General features: G+C 46.7%; 1 protein-coding gene across 6 annotated transcripts in view; it reads left to right on the forward strand.

Moving 5' to 3' along the window:
- The window catches only part of RBFOX1 (RNA binding fox-1 homolog 1), a 986,153-nt gene that overhangs the window by 220,832 nt on the left and 751,295 nt on the right, over positions 1 to 14,026 (forward strand). The window contains exon 1 of one of the 6 annotated variants that reach the window (XM_049768482.1): positions 12,314 to 12,401. The exons of 2 other annotated variants lie outside the window; for them this stretch is intronic. In XM_049768482.1, coding sequence (XP_049624439.1) covers positions 12,357 to 12,401 — 45 coding nt within the window. In that variant the 5' untranslated portion in view covers positions 12,314 to 12,356. Of the gene's footprint in view, positions 1 to 12,313; positions 12,402 to 14,026 lie in introns of those variants that run through there. 3 more of the 6 variants (XM_049768476.1, XM_049768483.1, XM_049768480.1) reach the window with 3 other exon arrangements.

A 14,026-nucleotide genomic window follows, 5' to 3' on the forward strand; every position in this document is an offset into this window, starting at 1 on the left:
TTTAATGCTCCTCATTTGTAGACTTTTTAGGTTTGTGAGCACTTCCCAGTCAGCCAGTTCACTTATAAGTACATGCTCACTTTAGCAAATAGAACATTGATTTTTTTTTTGGTCTGATCACTTTAATTATTGATCAAACAGATCTAGCTCTCTTCTATGCAGTTTATATTAAAATACGATCATCGTCCTTCCTTCCTTCCTTCCTTCCTTCCTTCCTTCCTTCCTTCCTTCCTTCCTTCCTTCCTTCCTTCCTTCCTTCCTTCCTTCCTTCCTTCCTTCCTTCCTTCCTTCCTTCCTTCTTTCTTTCTTTCTTTCTTTCTTTCTTTCTTTCTTTCTTTCTTTCTTTCTTTCTTTCTTTCTTTCTCTCTCTCTCTCTCTTTCTCTCTTTCTTTCTTTCTTTCTTTCTTTCTTTCTTTCTTTCTTTCTTTCTTTCTTTCTTTATTTCTTTCTTTCTTTCTTTCTTTCTTTCTCTCTCTCTCTCTTTCTTTCTGTCTTTCTTTTTTTCTTTTTTTCTTTCTTTCTTTCTTCCTTTCTCTTTCTTTTTTCCTTCCTTCCTCCCTTCCTTCCTTCCTTCCTTCCTTCCTTCCTTCCTTCCTTCTTTCTTTCTTTCTTTCTTTCTTTCTTTCTTTCTTTCTTTCTTTCTTTCTTTCTTTCTTTCTTTCTTTCTTTATGTCTATCTCTTTCTCTCTTTCTTTCTTTCTTTCTTTCTTTCTTTCTTTCTTTCTTTCTTTCTTTCTTTCTTTCTTTCTTTCTTTCTTTCTTTCTTTCTTTCTTTCTTTCTTTCTTTCTTTCTTTCTTTCTTTCTTTCTTTCTTTCTTTCTTTCTTTCTTTCTTTCCTCTCTTCCTCTCATTGCACCTCCCAGTTATTTTTCAGCCAACTGCTTAGGTCCCCAGGATGTAATCTTTCTTTGACCCTGTGGTGCCAGGGATTTTCTGGATACCACTGGCATGTACAGGGACATCTAGGGATGCACCATTAATGTTAAAAACAGGGGCTAGGTGGCTCCTATATGGTGCCAGGGATGGCACTAGGGTTAGCTGCGTACAAGGTGAGCACAATAACCCTTATAATAGTTCAGACCTCAGAGTCCCTTTTAATAATGTAGAGTTTTGGTGCTTCTTTTAGATTTGTTATTTGTCTGGGATTTAACACAACTTTTTAAAATATTATGTTATCTCTATTAGGAAGATAATCCATCTGCCTAAATTCCAGTTATCCCTATTCCACAATTCCTAGTATCTTACCTATATCTACATTTAATTATTTTCTGAATGTTTGTTAACTGTTGTGTGTGATTGCTTTCTTCTTTTGTGTCCTTTGGCATGGACATCATTGTGGAGAAAGACAAGAATATACTGGATGGTCATGTTCAGGCCCCAGAGCTTTTTTTGGCTGATGGGTTCCTACTTGATTGCCTCTGGCCTGGGCCAGAAAGCCACCCACTGATTTGGCAAAAGAGGGAGACACAGGCTCTCAGCACAGGGAATTCAGCAGGGCTGTAGGTTCAGTGGACCTGCAAGCTAGAATAGTTGCCCTCGAAACTCATTCCACCTTTGGCCCTTCTGAACACCTTGTTTGGAGGAACCTCAATGACAAAGTGCAGGAATGGGTCTACACTGTCCATGTTTCATCGGATTCTCTGGACAACTTCATTGTAAAGTATTAAGTCATATGACCATGATGAAGGTGAACCCCACTTTTAGAGCAGGTGAGGAGAAAGAGTTGGGAGGAGTGATCCCAGGACAATCCAGATTGCTGCCTCAATTCAGTGCAACCCCAGTCACCATATCACCTCTGAAAATGCTGTTCCTGGCAGTTTATGACCTAGTTATCTTGTGTCTGTCCCTGGACTTGAAACACCAGCTCTGAAGGCGAAATCAACTTTTCATTTAAGTGGGGGTCAGCTTTAATGGCTTTTCCAAACTGTGTTCAGAGAAATGCAAATTAACAAGATGCAAAGTAACAGGAGAAGTTGTCTTTCTGTCTTGAAGCAAAAGATCAACTTACCGTATTTGCTGGCATATAAGACGACTGGGCATATAAGACGACCCCCTAATTTTGCAGTTAAAACATAGTTTTATATTCACTGTATCAGACAGAACGTTCCTGTGCTGCATGTGCTGCATATGTTCCTGTGCTCATGTACCACAGTGAGCCAATCACAACAAGCAAAGGTTCAAAGGTTATTCTGTAATAGACTTCCTCTCTGACTCTGGCCAATCTGAGCAGGCTTTTTATAGTGTAGGTTTGGGTACAGAACATTGTCTAATTTGCATGCATAAAGAGCCTGCTTGGATTGGCTGAGTTAGAGAGATGGTCCGAGCAGCCTTGCAGTGATTGGAGCAGGATCAAGTTGGAAAATTTGTTTTGTGGCAATATTCAGACAATTTCGTTTAGCGGCATATTGAAACATTTTTCGGGATATACTCAGTGTATAAGACGACCCTGATTTTCGATCGACTTTTTTTTTGTTTCAAAAGTCGTCTTATACCCCAGAAAATACGGTAATCACTAGGAATTTGGGAAACATGATGAGTAACAAAAGTCCTGATGTTTCAGTGTTGAGTAGTATGGCTTTACATATGGTACACAATATATGTGCTATCTTGGGTTATTAATCAGGTGTTGCTCACAAAAATAGTTGATTTTTGGGGAAACCATGCCTACTGATGCTCAGGTCTTACTCTTGACTCTGTACTTGGGAATCACAGCTGGCGGTGCTCAGGGGACCATATGGATGCTGAGGATTGAACCTTGGCCAACTGTGTTCAAGGCAAGCACCCTACTGTACAATGGCTCAGTCCCCAACACCAAACAGTCTTATTGGTATGAATTTATATATTCTCGCATTTGCTTCTGATGATTACATATAATACAGTTTTAACAAAATATGTCTTTTTTTTTAAATTAACCTATTGCACAAATATTTACAATCTTCTTTTGAAAACAGCCACTCTAATGCATGCCAGCCTGCTTGTGAAAAGGTCGAAAGAGTATTACTTAGCCAACCTTCGTGTTTGTGGTAATCGAATGATTGCAAAATTGCTGTGTGGTGCCCCATTTGCTGACATTTGAAGGAAAGGAAATGATACATTTGAACATGAACTCATGCATGGCGCGCTCACATACCACACACATAACTTGAATTACAAAAAAACACTTTTTGGTGTAGAATTGGCCCGCCTACCGCTGCCCCAGTGCGTCTCATCAAGGGTTACCCCAAAGCAAACAGGGCACCCTCACTCCGTCTTTGATTACACCTTCCATATGGTTACGGAAATATCCGAAGCCTCTAATTACTCGGCCCCAGCATTAATCACTCTGCTGAATAGATTTCACCTTTTCTCCTTCCAGCAGTGCTAGTTTCAGCCAAGTGGACGACTCGAAAAAGAAAGCAGCAGAGAAAGGCAATAGTGGGATGGGAGAATTAGGACAATGGCAGGGAATGTGCCTTGCACATGGCCAACCCAGGTTCAGTACCCGCAGCCCATATGGTCCTCTGAGCCCTTCCAGGAGAGATCATTGAGCACAGAGAAAGCCCCCCTGAGCACACTGAGCATGCACTCCAAAACAAAAAGGTATATATAAAAAGAATAGTAGGTGCAGAGGAGAACAGAGACCCTTGGGGCCAGTCCTTCTGCCATAGACTAGAAGACTCTGGCCAAGACTCTGCAAACCCAGAGTTTTAGTCAAGTGGGTGCATCTGGGGTCTCCCAGAGCTGCTCTGGGAGAAGTGTAAAGAAGGAGGGATTGTGTGAATAACCAGGAGCCCCAAAGCCACCTCCAAGCAGTAGGGCTGTTCTGAGCCACTTCCCTCTGGATCTCCAGTCCCTTACCAGCCTCTTGTTCTTGGGACAAAGACCAATATTCCTGATGATACATAACTCAGTAGTTCCTGTTCCTTGTTCCCTTCTGCTGGTGCAAAACCTGAGGAGGCTATTGAAGAGGGCTGGGAGGGTGGGACCATGCAACTCCATCCTAGTTTATCTCCAGGCCAGCTCTGATGTGCCTAGAGATCACACACACACACAACACACACACACACACACACACACACACACACACACACACACACACAACACACACAACACACACGGCATTCCCTGAGCAGGGACCCACAGCATTGAGGAACAGGGCTGGATTCTCACCTGGTGGGGGATTTAGGACCTTTGTTTCTGCCCTCAAAATAGTTGAGTTCTTCGTCCTCAGGCTCTGAGACCCTACAGAGAGAATCCAACTGTGCTCCATTGCCAGAGTGCTCTTGCCTCGTAAGACAGTGCTCGCCCTCATGCGCATGTATCATTGGGATCAGGAATGGATTCTATGTTGTCTGTAGATTTGTGAGTCTATTGAGAAACCCTGCCTCCACAGTGCACGAATATTTGCTGTCTGGCCTTTTGGGGGGGGGGAAGGCCCACAAATAATGTAGAGTGAAGTTGATTGGAATCATTGTATTTTAAAAAGACTTGAGATCTCTCTCTCTCTCTCTCTCTCTCTCTCTCTCTCTCTCCTTCTCTCTCTTCTTCTCTCGATCTATATATTGATTAGTGAGTGTGTGATGTACCCTTTATGCTCTCGAGCTAATTCTTAATTTCAGCCAAAAGGGATTTGGAAAATTTACAATACCCTCCGTGGTTGATAACCTTCCAGAGGGCATCGCTCCTTTCTCTTTCAAAACACTCTTTCTTAACCAATGTCTCCTGGGTCTCCTTTCTTTCAATCGGAGAGAAAACGTCGGGTATACTATTTCACTAGCTAATCTAGCTGCAAACCCACTGAAAGGCTTTGGCTGTGAACCCACTTTGGAGGTGGGGAGATGGGGTTGGGGAAGATGAAACCAATTGTCAGATTTCCTCAGACCTTAGCAAAAGCCACCCAATGGGCAAGTGAGGTGAAGGGGTTGGAGACACCAGCTCTCCTCTGTCTCAGTGCCTTTCCAGGAAAAGGATTTGGGGATTGGCACCCAGGCAGAAAATGTGTCTAATGGCACCTTAGGTGACACCTGTCTGGGAGGGTGGGGTGCCTTTTTGTGGGCATCTTCTTCCACCTTATCAGTGCACTTGACTTTGAACCTGGTCCCCTAGGCCTAGACCCCTGTGCCATCACCCCAGAACCTCTTTCCCCCTTCTCTCTGTAAGACTGTGGTTTAATGTCAGACACCAAGGGAGACCACCTGCCCCCACCCCCATAATTTTACAATCACATCCTAAACCTGCCTCTTCCCTTTTCCTCTTCAGTTCCAAGGAGGGAGGAAGGATGGAAGAAATGGGCGGCCCTGGCTCTGATTCTCCTTGCAGTTAACTGGCATTACTCACAAATGCTTCCCAGCCCTTACTGACCTGGAGGCCATTTCTGGAGGCCCCACAATCAAAACTGGGGCACTAGAAGCCCAGAGAAAGCTGCTTCCTGTTGCTCAGCTGCACCCCGGTGGGGCCAGAGGCTCCAAAAGAGAGCCACTTAAGAATTTCCAGCTTGCAATTGTGCAGAAGCTGTTGTTCAGGTAATTTAACATTGATTTTAGTTTAAAAGGCAATTAAGACCAAATGGGCAGCCACTGGCCACTTAGGTTAAATAAGCTTAGATTTAAATCGCTCCCCTTCACCACCTTTGTTTTTCAGGGGCTGGAGCTCACTCGTGCTAATTTCGCCTGCAGTGGTGTGGTTGTGTGTGGTTGTGTGTAGAGCTGGTCTGGGGCCAGGTGGATGGAAAAGAGATCTCATCACAGGTGGGGTGGTTGAAAGAAGAAATAGTTCAAAAATATTGACCAGAGTTTCGGTTATTCTGTTCTATGGGTTGACAGGGGTTCTTTGAATATCCCAGCTCTTCCTTTCTAAAATTCTTATACTAAGAGGTATAGTAGAGTAGAATGCTTGCCTTGCATGTGGCCTTCATGGGTTCAATCCTCAGCATCTCATATGGTTCTCTCCCACCACCCAGCACCTCTAGGAGTCATCCCTGAGTGCAGAGCCACGAGTGGCCTAACTGATACCTTCTTTTGCTTTGCTGTTGCCTGACTTAGCAGTTTCACTGGAAAGAAATTTTACTCTGCAAAAAAGAGCAGGGAGGACCTTCTTCTGCCTGGGAGCCAGAGAGATAGTACAGTGGGCATGACCCTTGCCTTGTATTAGACCAACCTGATTCATCCCCAAACACTGCATAGGGTCCCCTGAGCACTGCCAGAAATGACCCCTAAGCACTTCTGGATATGTCCAAACTGCACCCTTGTCACCTTAATTTTAGATAAAGATGGGATAACTCATGCCTGAATACTCTAAGAAGAATAAAAATTAGGTGGGTGCCATTGTGGTGGAGTGTATTGAGGATATTTGAGCATTTTTGTTTGCATTTGTGCATATATTTTTTTGAGGGGGCACACCTGGCAATATTCAAAACTTGCTTCTAGGGTGCTTGGAATCAGCCCAGGTCATGGAAGGCAAATGCTCCTCCCCGTTGTCCTATCACTTAGGCCCCAAGAATGCTACTTTTGATCATGGCAGAAAATACTTGTGTTATCTTGCAAAGTGCAGACAGTTTGCAAGGCATTGGATGTGGCCAAAGGCCCTATTGTGCATGTATGATTTTCTGGCTCCCTGGGGCAAGTGAAAAATGCCTGGCAGCAATGGATTTGCAATCAAGTATTATGAGGGGCCGTTCAGGCAAACCAAACCTTCTCTGCACATGCTGTTTCAAATGTTCTCAACTCCCCAGAACTGCCCCCAAGGTGGCCTTCTAATTCTAAAAGGCATGGGGAGTGTTGGATAGTATTCCTTGTGTATTATCACTGGTGAAATAACTTGCCTACCCAGGATTTGATTCTCACTGTATTGGGGGAAGGAGATCAAGGGCCCCTTTAAGAAGAAGTGAGATAGTTGGGGCTTCAGGACCCTAATGATTTTATGCTTGCTCAGACAACAGCTGCTCAAGAAGGTCATTCACCTGGTCAAGACAGTGACGGGGGTGGGGTGGGGTGGGGGGGAGGGGAGCGAGGTGGCGCTAGAGGTAAGGTGTCTGCCTTGCAAGCGCTAGCCAAGGAAAGATCGCTACCGAGGTTCAATCCCCTGGCGTCCCATATGGTCCCCCAAGCCAGGGGCAGTTTCTGAGTGCTTAGCCAGGAGTAACCCCTGAGCATCAAACGGGTGTGGCCCGAAAAACCAAAAAAAAAAAAAAAAAGAAAGTGACAGGGATATGGTCAACACTTCTCAACCAGGGACCTCTAGGTTTTCCAAGGAGGACACAGTATGAGACATGGGGGCCACCTGGTAGGACTGGAGTGGAGGCGCAGGAAGGACACAAGGTCTGAAGGGGGGCACTGTAAGAAAAGGTAGAAAAAGACAGCAGAGAACAGGCTCTAGACTAGGCCGGGTGATTCATGTGTTTGTCTATTAGAAAATGTGGCTGTTTACCAGCAGCCAGTGTTGAGCTAATGGAATCCATTTAGGAATATAAGCACAACGAGCCCACCATAAATCCTTCCCAGTCCCCTTGGAATATGCTTCATTGAACTCACCTTCCCCATGCAATGGGATTATGAGATGTCAGGAAGGGGGAACATCATTAAGTCCCACTGTAATAATTCGACCAAGCACCAATGTGGTTGCTATTCCAATTTATTTATTTATTTGTTTGTTTGCTCGCTTATTTATTCCACATAGTGCCTGCCTCTGTGCTTTTTCTATGGGAGATATTTTCAAACTGGCGAAGCACATTTCCTCAGCATGGGATAGAGCTCAGTAGGCCATTACCACGACTTCAAGCAGACAGGATCCTCTGTGTCACGTTTTCCTTCAAGGAGAAGATTGATTTTGATAGAAATCTTTAGTGCAGGGAGGTTTAAAGAAATTTTATTTTTTTATGAAGGAGTAATTAGATGCCAGACTTTTCCCAGAAATGTTAGGTAAGTGTTAACCAAATCTTGACCTTTCTCCACACACACATACTTTGGTAGGTCTAATCATTTGCCATTCAAAGAAAACAGGCAGTTCCCAGAGGAGAAAAACGGGGTTGATCATTGCCATGTGGCTGGAACTTGGAGAAATAGCAGGAGTTAATTCTCCTACCATCCTAAAATCGCCCCCATTTTTTGGGCCACATCTAATGGTGCTCAGGGGTTACTCCTGGCTCTGTGCTCAGAAATCGCTCCTGGCTTGGAGGACCATATGGGACTCCAAGGAATTGAATTGCAGTCTTTCCTAGGTAAGCGCACACAAGGCAAACACCCTACTGCTTGTGCCACCGCTCAGGTCCCTAAATTTCTCATTTTTGATGATTCCTTCTAGACATATATATGTATACATATGTGTGTGTGTATAAAATACACATATACACACTTGAAATGGTAGCATTCTTCTCTTTAGTCAATTCAAAGCCTGAAATGAATGTATTTCCTTTTAACAAGTACACATATTCCTCTTGTAGTTGTAGATATGGGCACAAGAATTTGGATGAATATACAAATCATTCACATCATTATGTATCTTTTGAGATTTTGTATGTTCACAAAATATATTAATGGGTCAGGGGTGTGACTCGGTAGCATAGATACTGATATAGGTGTATAGATGAGGCCTGGGTTCAACCCCCTAGCACCACAAAAGGAGACTGTGCTTGTGTCTGACTCACACATTTTACCACCAGATTTCATATGTATGTGTGTGCCATGTAATATGTATATTTTAGGGCTTTATGTATGTTAAGCATGTACATTGTCTTTTCCCAAGGGAACAAAACAACATGTAAATGCTCGCAAAGGGAGAAGCAGAAAGCTCAAAGGCCCCATTTTTAACCAATCCCCTCACCCGAGATAACATGATCATCAACTGGGATCTTCTCCTCCTAGAACAGTAATGTGGTAAATTCTGTCATTTAAGGGCCAGAGAGAAAGCATTTCAGGCTCTAGAGTCTCTGGCTTTTACTAGCTCTGTTGGCTTGGAACATTCTAGACATTCACAGTTTGTGAACCATTTTCACAAACTGCAGTTGGCCGGGCCTGTTCTTGATGGGCATCATCAAATCATCTTCTTTTGATGAACTTTATTTGGGTTGCATACCCAGTTGTTGCCCAGGGTTTACTCCTGTGCTCAGGAGGTTCTGTGCTCAGGAATCACTCCTGGTGTTGCTCAGGGTACAACCAGACGTGGTGCTACCGGGATAGAAGCTGGATTACCGCATGCAAAGCAAGTGCCTATGGCCCCACACACTTTCTCCAGTCCTTCTTTTGAGTTTTAAAGTGATTCAAGACATTACCAATAGTTTTGATTTAGTAAGATGTACCAGAGGATGAGAAAAATAAACTGAATTGAACCTGATTCAGGAATTTGCTCCTTTCTAGATTCTTTTGTTCTCTAGCACATTGGCATGCCTATAACAATTTGGGCATTTTCACTCATACTCAGTCTCTGGCTATGTAAATCGCTGACAGCCAGTTTGTCTGGTTTGGTTTCATTTTTTGAACAACACCTACCACTACTCAGGGCAGATTCTTAATTATGCACTCAGGGATCACTTCTGGCAGCACTGGGTAGACTATCTGGGATGCCAGGGATCCAACTTGGGTTGGCTGTGTTCAAGACCAGTGCCTTCACCACTGTGCTATCATGCTGCTCACCTAATTTCTAGAAACCATTTTTTTCTTTTCCTAGGAATATGAACATGCCATGGAGTATGAATTCATCTTGACCTCTAACATTCTACTCCCAGATGTGTGAGCCTGCATTTGCCCATAGCTCTATAGTGTCCTTTATCACTATATAGTATTCCATAGTAGGGATCTGGTATGTGATGTATGCCCATGGGCATTCCCTTGCCATCTTTCCTGACAATCTGCAATGGGCACTTGGGGGAGATTAAAAAAAAAAGTGTATATTTTTGTTGCTTTTCTCAAGGGCTGTGTGTGGCATTTGTGGAAGGTTATCAGAACAGGATATATGGCGCCATTGTGCAGAAGCTTTGGGAGAAGAGGGCGGGCCTTAGTGCTGCTTCATCATTGGACGAGCCCCCTTTCCATTTTGAGCAGATAAGTGGTTCTGTTGCCTGCAAGAATGACCTTAGCTCTCAGGTCTGCTTTCAAGGAGGTCAGCTTGGTCTCTCCCAACACCCCTTGCTCTGTCTCCTTGTCTTACCCCTTACAGATGCTAGGGAGACCTTTCCATCCCTTTGGGGGAGTAGAGACATTGCTTTGACTCTTCGCCGGGGCACTTACACGCGAGGGTGGCAATTTATATCAATAACCGGGCTTGGCAACATCTGCCAGGGTTGTCAGCATCTGTGATGAAATGTCCATATGTGCCAGCGAACAGAGGGACGGCGGGCTGGTAATTAGGGTTCGCTCTCTCTCCACCCTTCGCCCCCGCCACCCTGAGCTTGGAATAACCTTGCCTCGGTGAACTGATTTGTAAATCAAATTATTCCACGGGGAATGTAATTTTCAGCGGTGATAATAACGATGCGTACATTTGTGAGCCTCTGTGATCACACACTGGAATCCGGAGAAGCAGTTGCCTAGAACTTTCCGCTGCTCGACCCAGGCCTTTGAAACAGGGTGCAAGGGCTTGCTGAGTGTTTACATTAGGCACTAATTGCTAAGGAGACTGGGAGTGGCCTCACTGTGACACACCACTGCTGCTATGAAAGCTCATTCACCCCAAGGCTCTCATGGCCAGCTCTTGAGAACTGCTGAGAAAATGCATGAAAACTTTTTTTTAAAAAAAAAATCTCCCCAAGGAGCGAGTTTGACACTCTATTAATGCAATATTAAAACCCCCCTTAACGCTTAGAAGAAAAAGAAGAGAAAACCCACCTCATTTTGTTTCTGGCCGACAGAGATGGATGATGGTTATGTAAGGACTTGGCATGTTCAAAAAAAACAAACAAACAAACAAACAAACCCAAAAAAACTCCACCAAACACAAAACTCTGGAAATATTGCCTCTCAGTGGGGAGCTGAAATAAATGTGAAAATAAATACTGGAAAGATTTATTAGCATTTTAAATTTTGCTTACGGCTCCTGCTCTGTAGAACCCTGGAGAATGGTGTAGGGGGTCGGGAATTGTTCAGAAAATCCAGAAAGGTTTGAGAGAAGTTTTTCCGGGGGAGAAACATCCCAGCTTGTAGGGCCTGTCAGGGAAAAATTATTTCTAGCTGATCACATGTGATCATTCAGACACTACTACTTATAGGTCAGAAATTGGTAGGAGTTTGTGGAATTCATTACAAGGACACACACACACACACACACACACACACCATCAGATTTTAAAAGAATTTAAGTACTGAAAAAAGGGAAGGTGTGTGTGTGTGTGTGTGTGTGTGTGTGTGTGTGTGAGTGTGTGTGTGTGTGTGTGTGTGTGTGTGTAAATATTGCAAGAACTCCTTAAAATTCCAAGGATCCGGTTAAGAGAATTTCCCTCTCTCGCCTGCTGGTTCCAATTGCTGAAGTACTAATGTGCTACAAGACCTGGGATCCCCAACCCAACCCCCAAAATAAAATAAAATAAATCCCATGGGAGATCCCAAAGCTGTAACTACTGCACAACGGGCCCTCCTGGGGGCTGCAGGGAGGGGAGCCTGTGTCCCTGTGTCCCTGCCTGTGTGTGTGTGGGGGGGGCTCCCTGACACTTAGAGGGGGAAGTGACCTAGTGCCAGTCATAAATACTGCCCCGCGGACACTGAATAATGCAGGCGCCGCGGAAGTAATTGGAAGCGCTTATATCCTGCCTTTAGACACCTCACTGCTGGCGAGTTAAAATTGGTTGTCAAGTATGGCCTCGGAGGACCGGCAAGGTGCCCTCCTCTGTCGTGTGGTACATATTTAATGCTTGGAAGAACAAGGCGAGAGACACGTGCGGGAAGCCAGGGAGGGAACTGGGGAGGTGGCAGCGGAGCGCAGAGCAAGCAAAAGCAGAGGCTGGGGAGGCTCAGAAGCACCCCCAAGGGAGAGAAGCTGGGGGGGGGGAAGCACCACCTCTGTGCCTTCCCTGCCCCTTCCCTCCCCACCACTAAAATTATAAGACTTTGCACTGAGCCTCCCATTTGGGTGCCTCTGAAGGAGCCCAGACGCCCCCCCCCCATCCCATCCCAGTCCCACACCCCCCTTTGGAGGCATCCAGGGGGGTGTGTTGGTTAGCTCCTGGCACCTGCTAGTTGTGTCTCCAATGTCTCCTGCCTCCCTGGGGCGCGCTTTGGGGGGGCCCCTTGCTGTGTGTGTGGGTGGTGCCAGGGAGGCAGGGCTGTCATTGGCATTGGCCGCACGTGGGTGCCAGTGGGCTTGGCCTGGTGGACTTGTCCTGCGCTCCCTCTCTGGCTCACTCGCTCGCTCTCCGGGGGAGGACGCAGGCAGCAAGCACTTGGCAGCCCACGATGAAATCCTGGCAGCTAATTGCAGTGGTGGGAGATGCCCTTCAGGTGAGGCGCAGGGGGCTGCGGCAGGGCCTGGGCTGGCAGTGGGGTGTGTAAGGGAGGGAAGAGGAGGCGTGTTGCAAGCTGGCACCAGGGTGGCAGCCCAGCCCGACGCTCGCGCGCGCTTGGAGAGGGCGGCGGTGGCGCGGGGCGGCTCCGAGAAGGACTCAGAAGCGGCGGCGGTGGCAGCAGCAGCGGTGGTGGTGGCAGAGGGGACGCAGGCACCGGGCAGGCGGCGATGGCTGGTGGCGGCAGCGGCGGCTCGGGCAGCGCATGAAGCCGCCCAGCCTGGGAAGGGGGAAGGTAAGGCCAGTCCAGGGGAGCGCATCAGGGAAGGAAGCCGGCCCAGGTCTCAAGCCTGGTCTCCTGGGATGCCAAGTTAGCCAAAAACTTGGCTGCCCTTGGCCCTGGGCTCTGGTTAAGTTTGCACCTCCCTAACTCCCCAAGAAGGAGCCTGGGGAAAAACAGAGCTGGGGTCCCAGGAGGGAGGAGGGCAGGGTTTCAGTCCAGGTGCTGGGGGTGGTACTGGCCAGTGGAGCCTTGCAAAGTTGATGTCCCACGCATTGGAGGCATGTGGCGGGGTACAGGGAATATGAGCAGGGAATATTTAAGGCATGTGGGGGTGCAGGGCAGCTGTGTGTGGCCACAGGCCACCAGGCCCCCCTAGCCTTTCACCCAGGGGACAGGAGATACGTGTGCTCCTGAAGGCGCAGAGAGGAGAGAGGTTGGGGGTCTCTCTCTGCTTGGTGGGAGGGAAGCCGGGTCTCCTTTCCATGCAAGCCAGAGGGGTTTTGCCAAGTAGTGAATGAGCTGGTGGGAAGTGGCCTTGTATTGCCTGGGACAGGGATGGATGGGCCTGGATGGATGCCCTGGCCACATAGCCTATCTCCTGTTTCCGGGTGGCCTTTCTGATCTCTGCTGACAAGAGCCGAGCATGCTAGCATGACCCTTCTTGTCCCTCCCATAGAAGGGAGCACCCCCCCCCAATTGGGAATGCAAAAGTTTTCTTGATGTTTGCCTCTGCTTAAATAGCATATTCAGGGAGGGTCCCCCAAGAGGCTGAGACTGGGGCTGCTGCTAGTTTCTGGTTTCTGTGGTTTCCTTCGGTCTTGTACGCAAAGGAGAAGGAGGTGTGTTTTGAGGGTGCCTGTAGGCCCACAGCTCTGCTGTGTGGCACTGGTTTTACGGGGGTGCGAGGGTGCTTGTGTCCATTCAGACTGTGAAATCTGTCTCCACGCTGTTCTAGAGCTGGGATCAAAAAGCAGCTTTGGAAGCCCGGAGGGGCAGGTATATGATTGTGCATTTTCTGTCTCTGTGTGTGTGTGTGTGTGCATATGTGTGTAAGTTCATGTATGTATCTGTGCGTGCCAGCAGCCACTGCTGTGATTAAGTTTGAAGAGGGCTGTGCTTCTCCAGGGAAACCATGAGAATCCTTTGCCTGTGGGGATGTGGGAGGTGATCAGGGTTTGCTGTTAGAAGCTGAAGGTTTCAGTTCTTACTCTCTGATTCCAAACCCCAAGGCTGGGATGCCTCCCTCCTTCCAGTACTCCAGATTAAGAGGAAATTGCTTTTCAGTGGTACAAGGTTGCACCAAGTAGTTCCTGGCCCTCCCTCCTTCCTCTCGTCCTCCT

The sequence above is a fragment of the Suncus etruscus genome, chromosome 2 (genome assembly GCF_024139225.1).
Source record: "Suncus etruscus isolate mSunEtr1 chromosome 2, mSunEtr1.pri.cur, whole genome shotgun sequence".
Taxonomy (NCBI): domain Eukaryota; kingdom Metazoa; phylum Chordata; class Mammalia; order Eulipotyphla; family Soricidae; genus Suncus; species Suncus etruscus.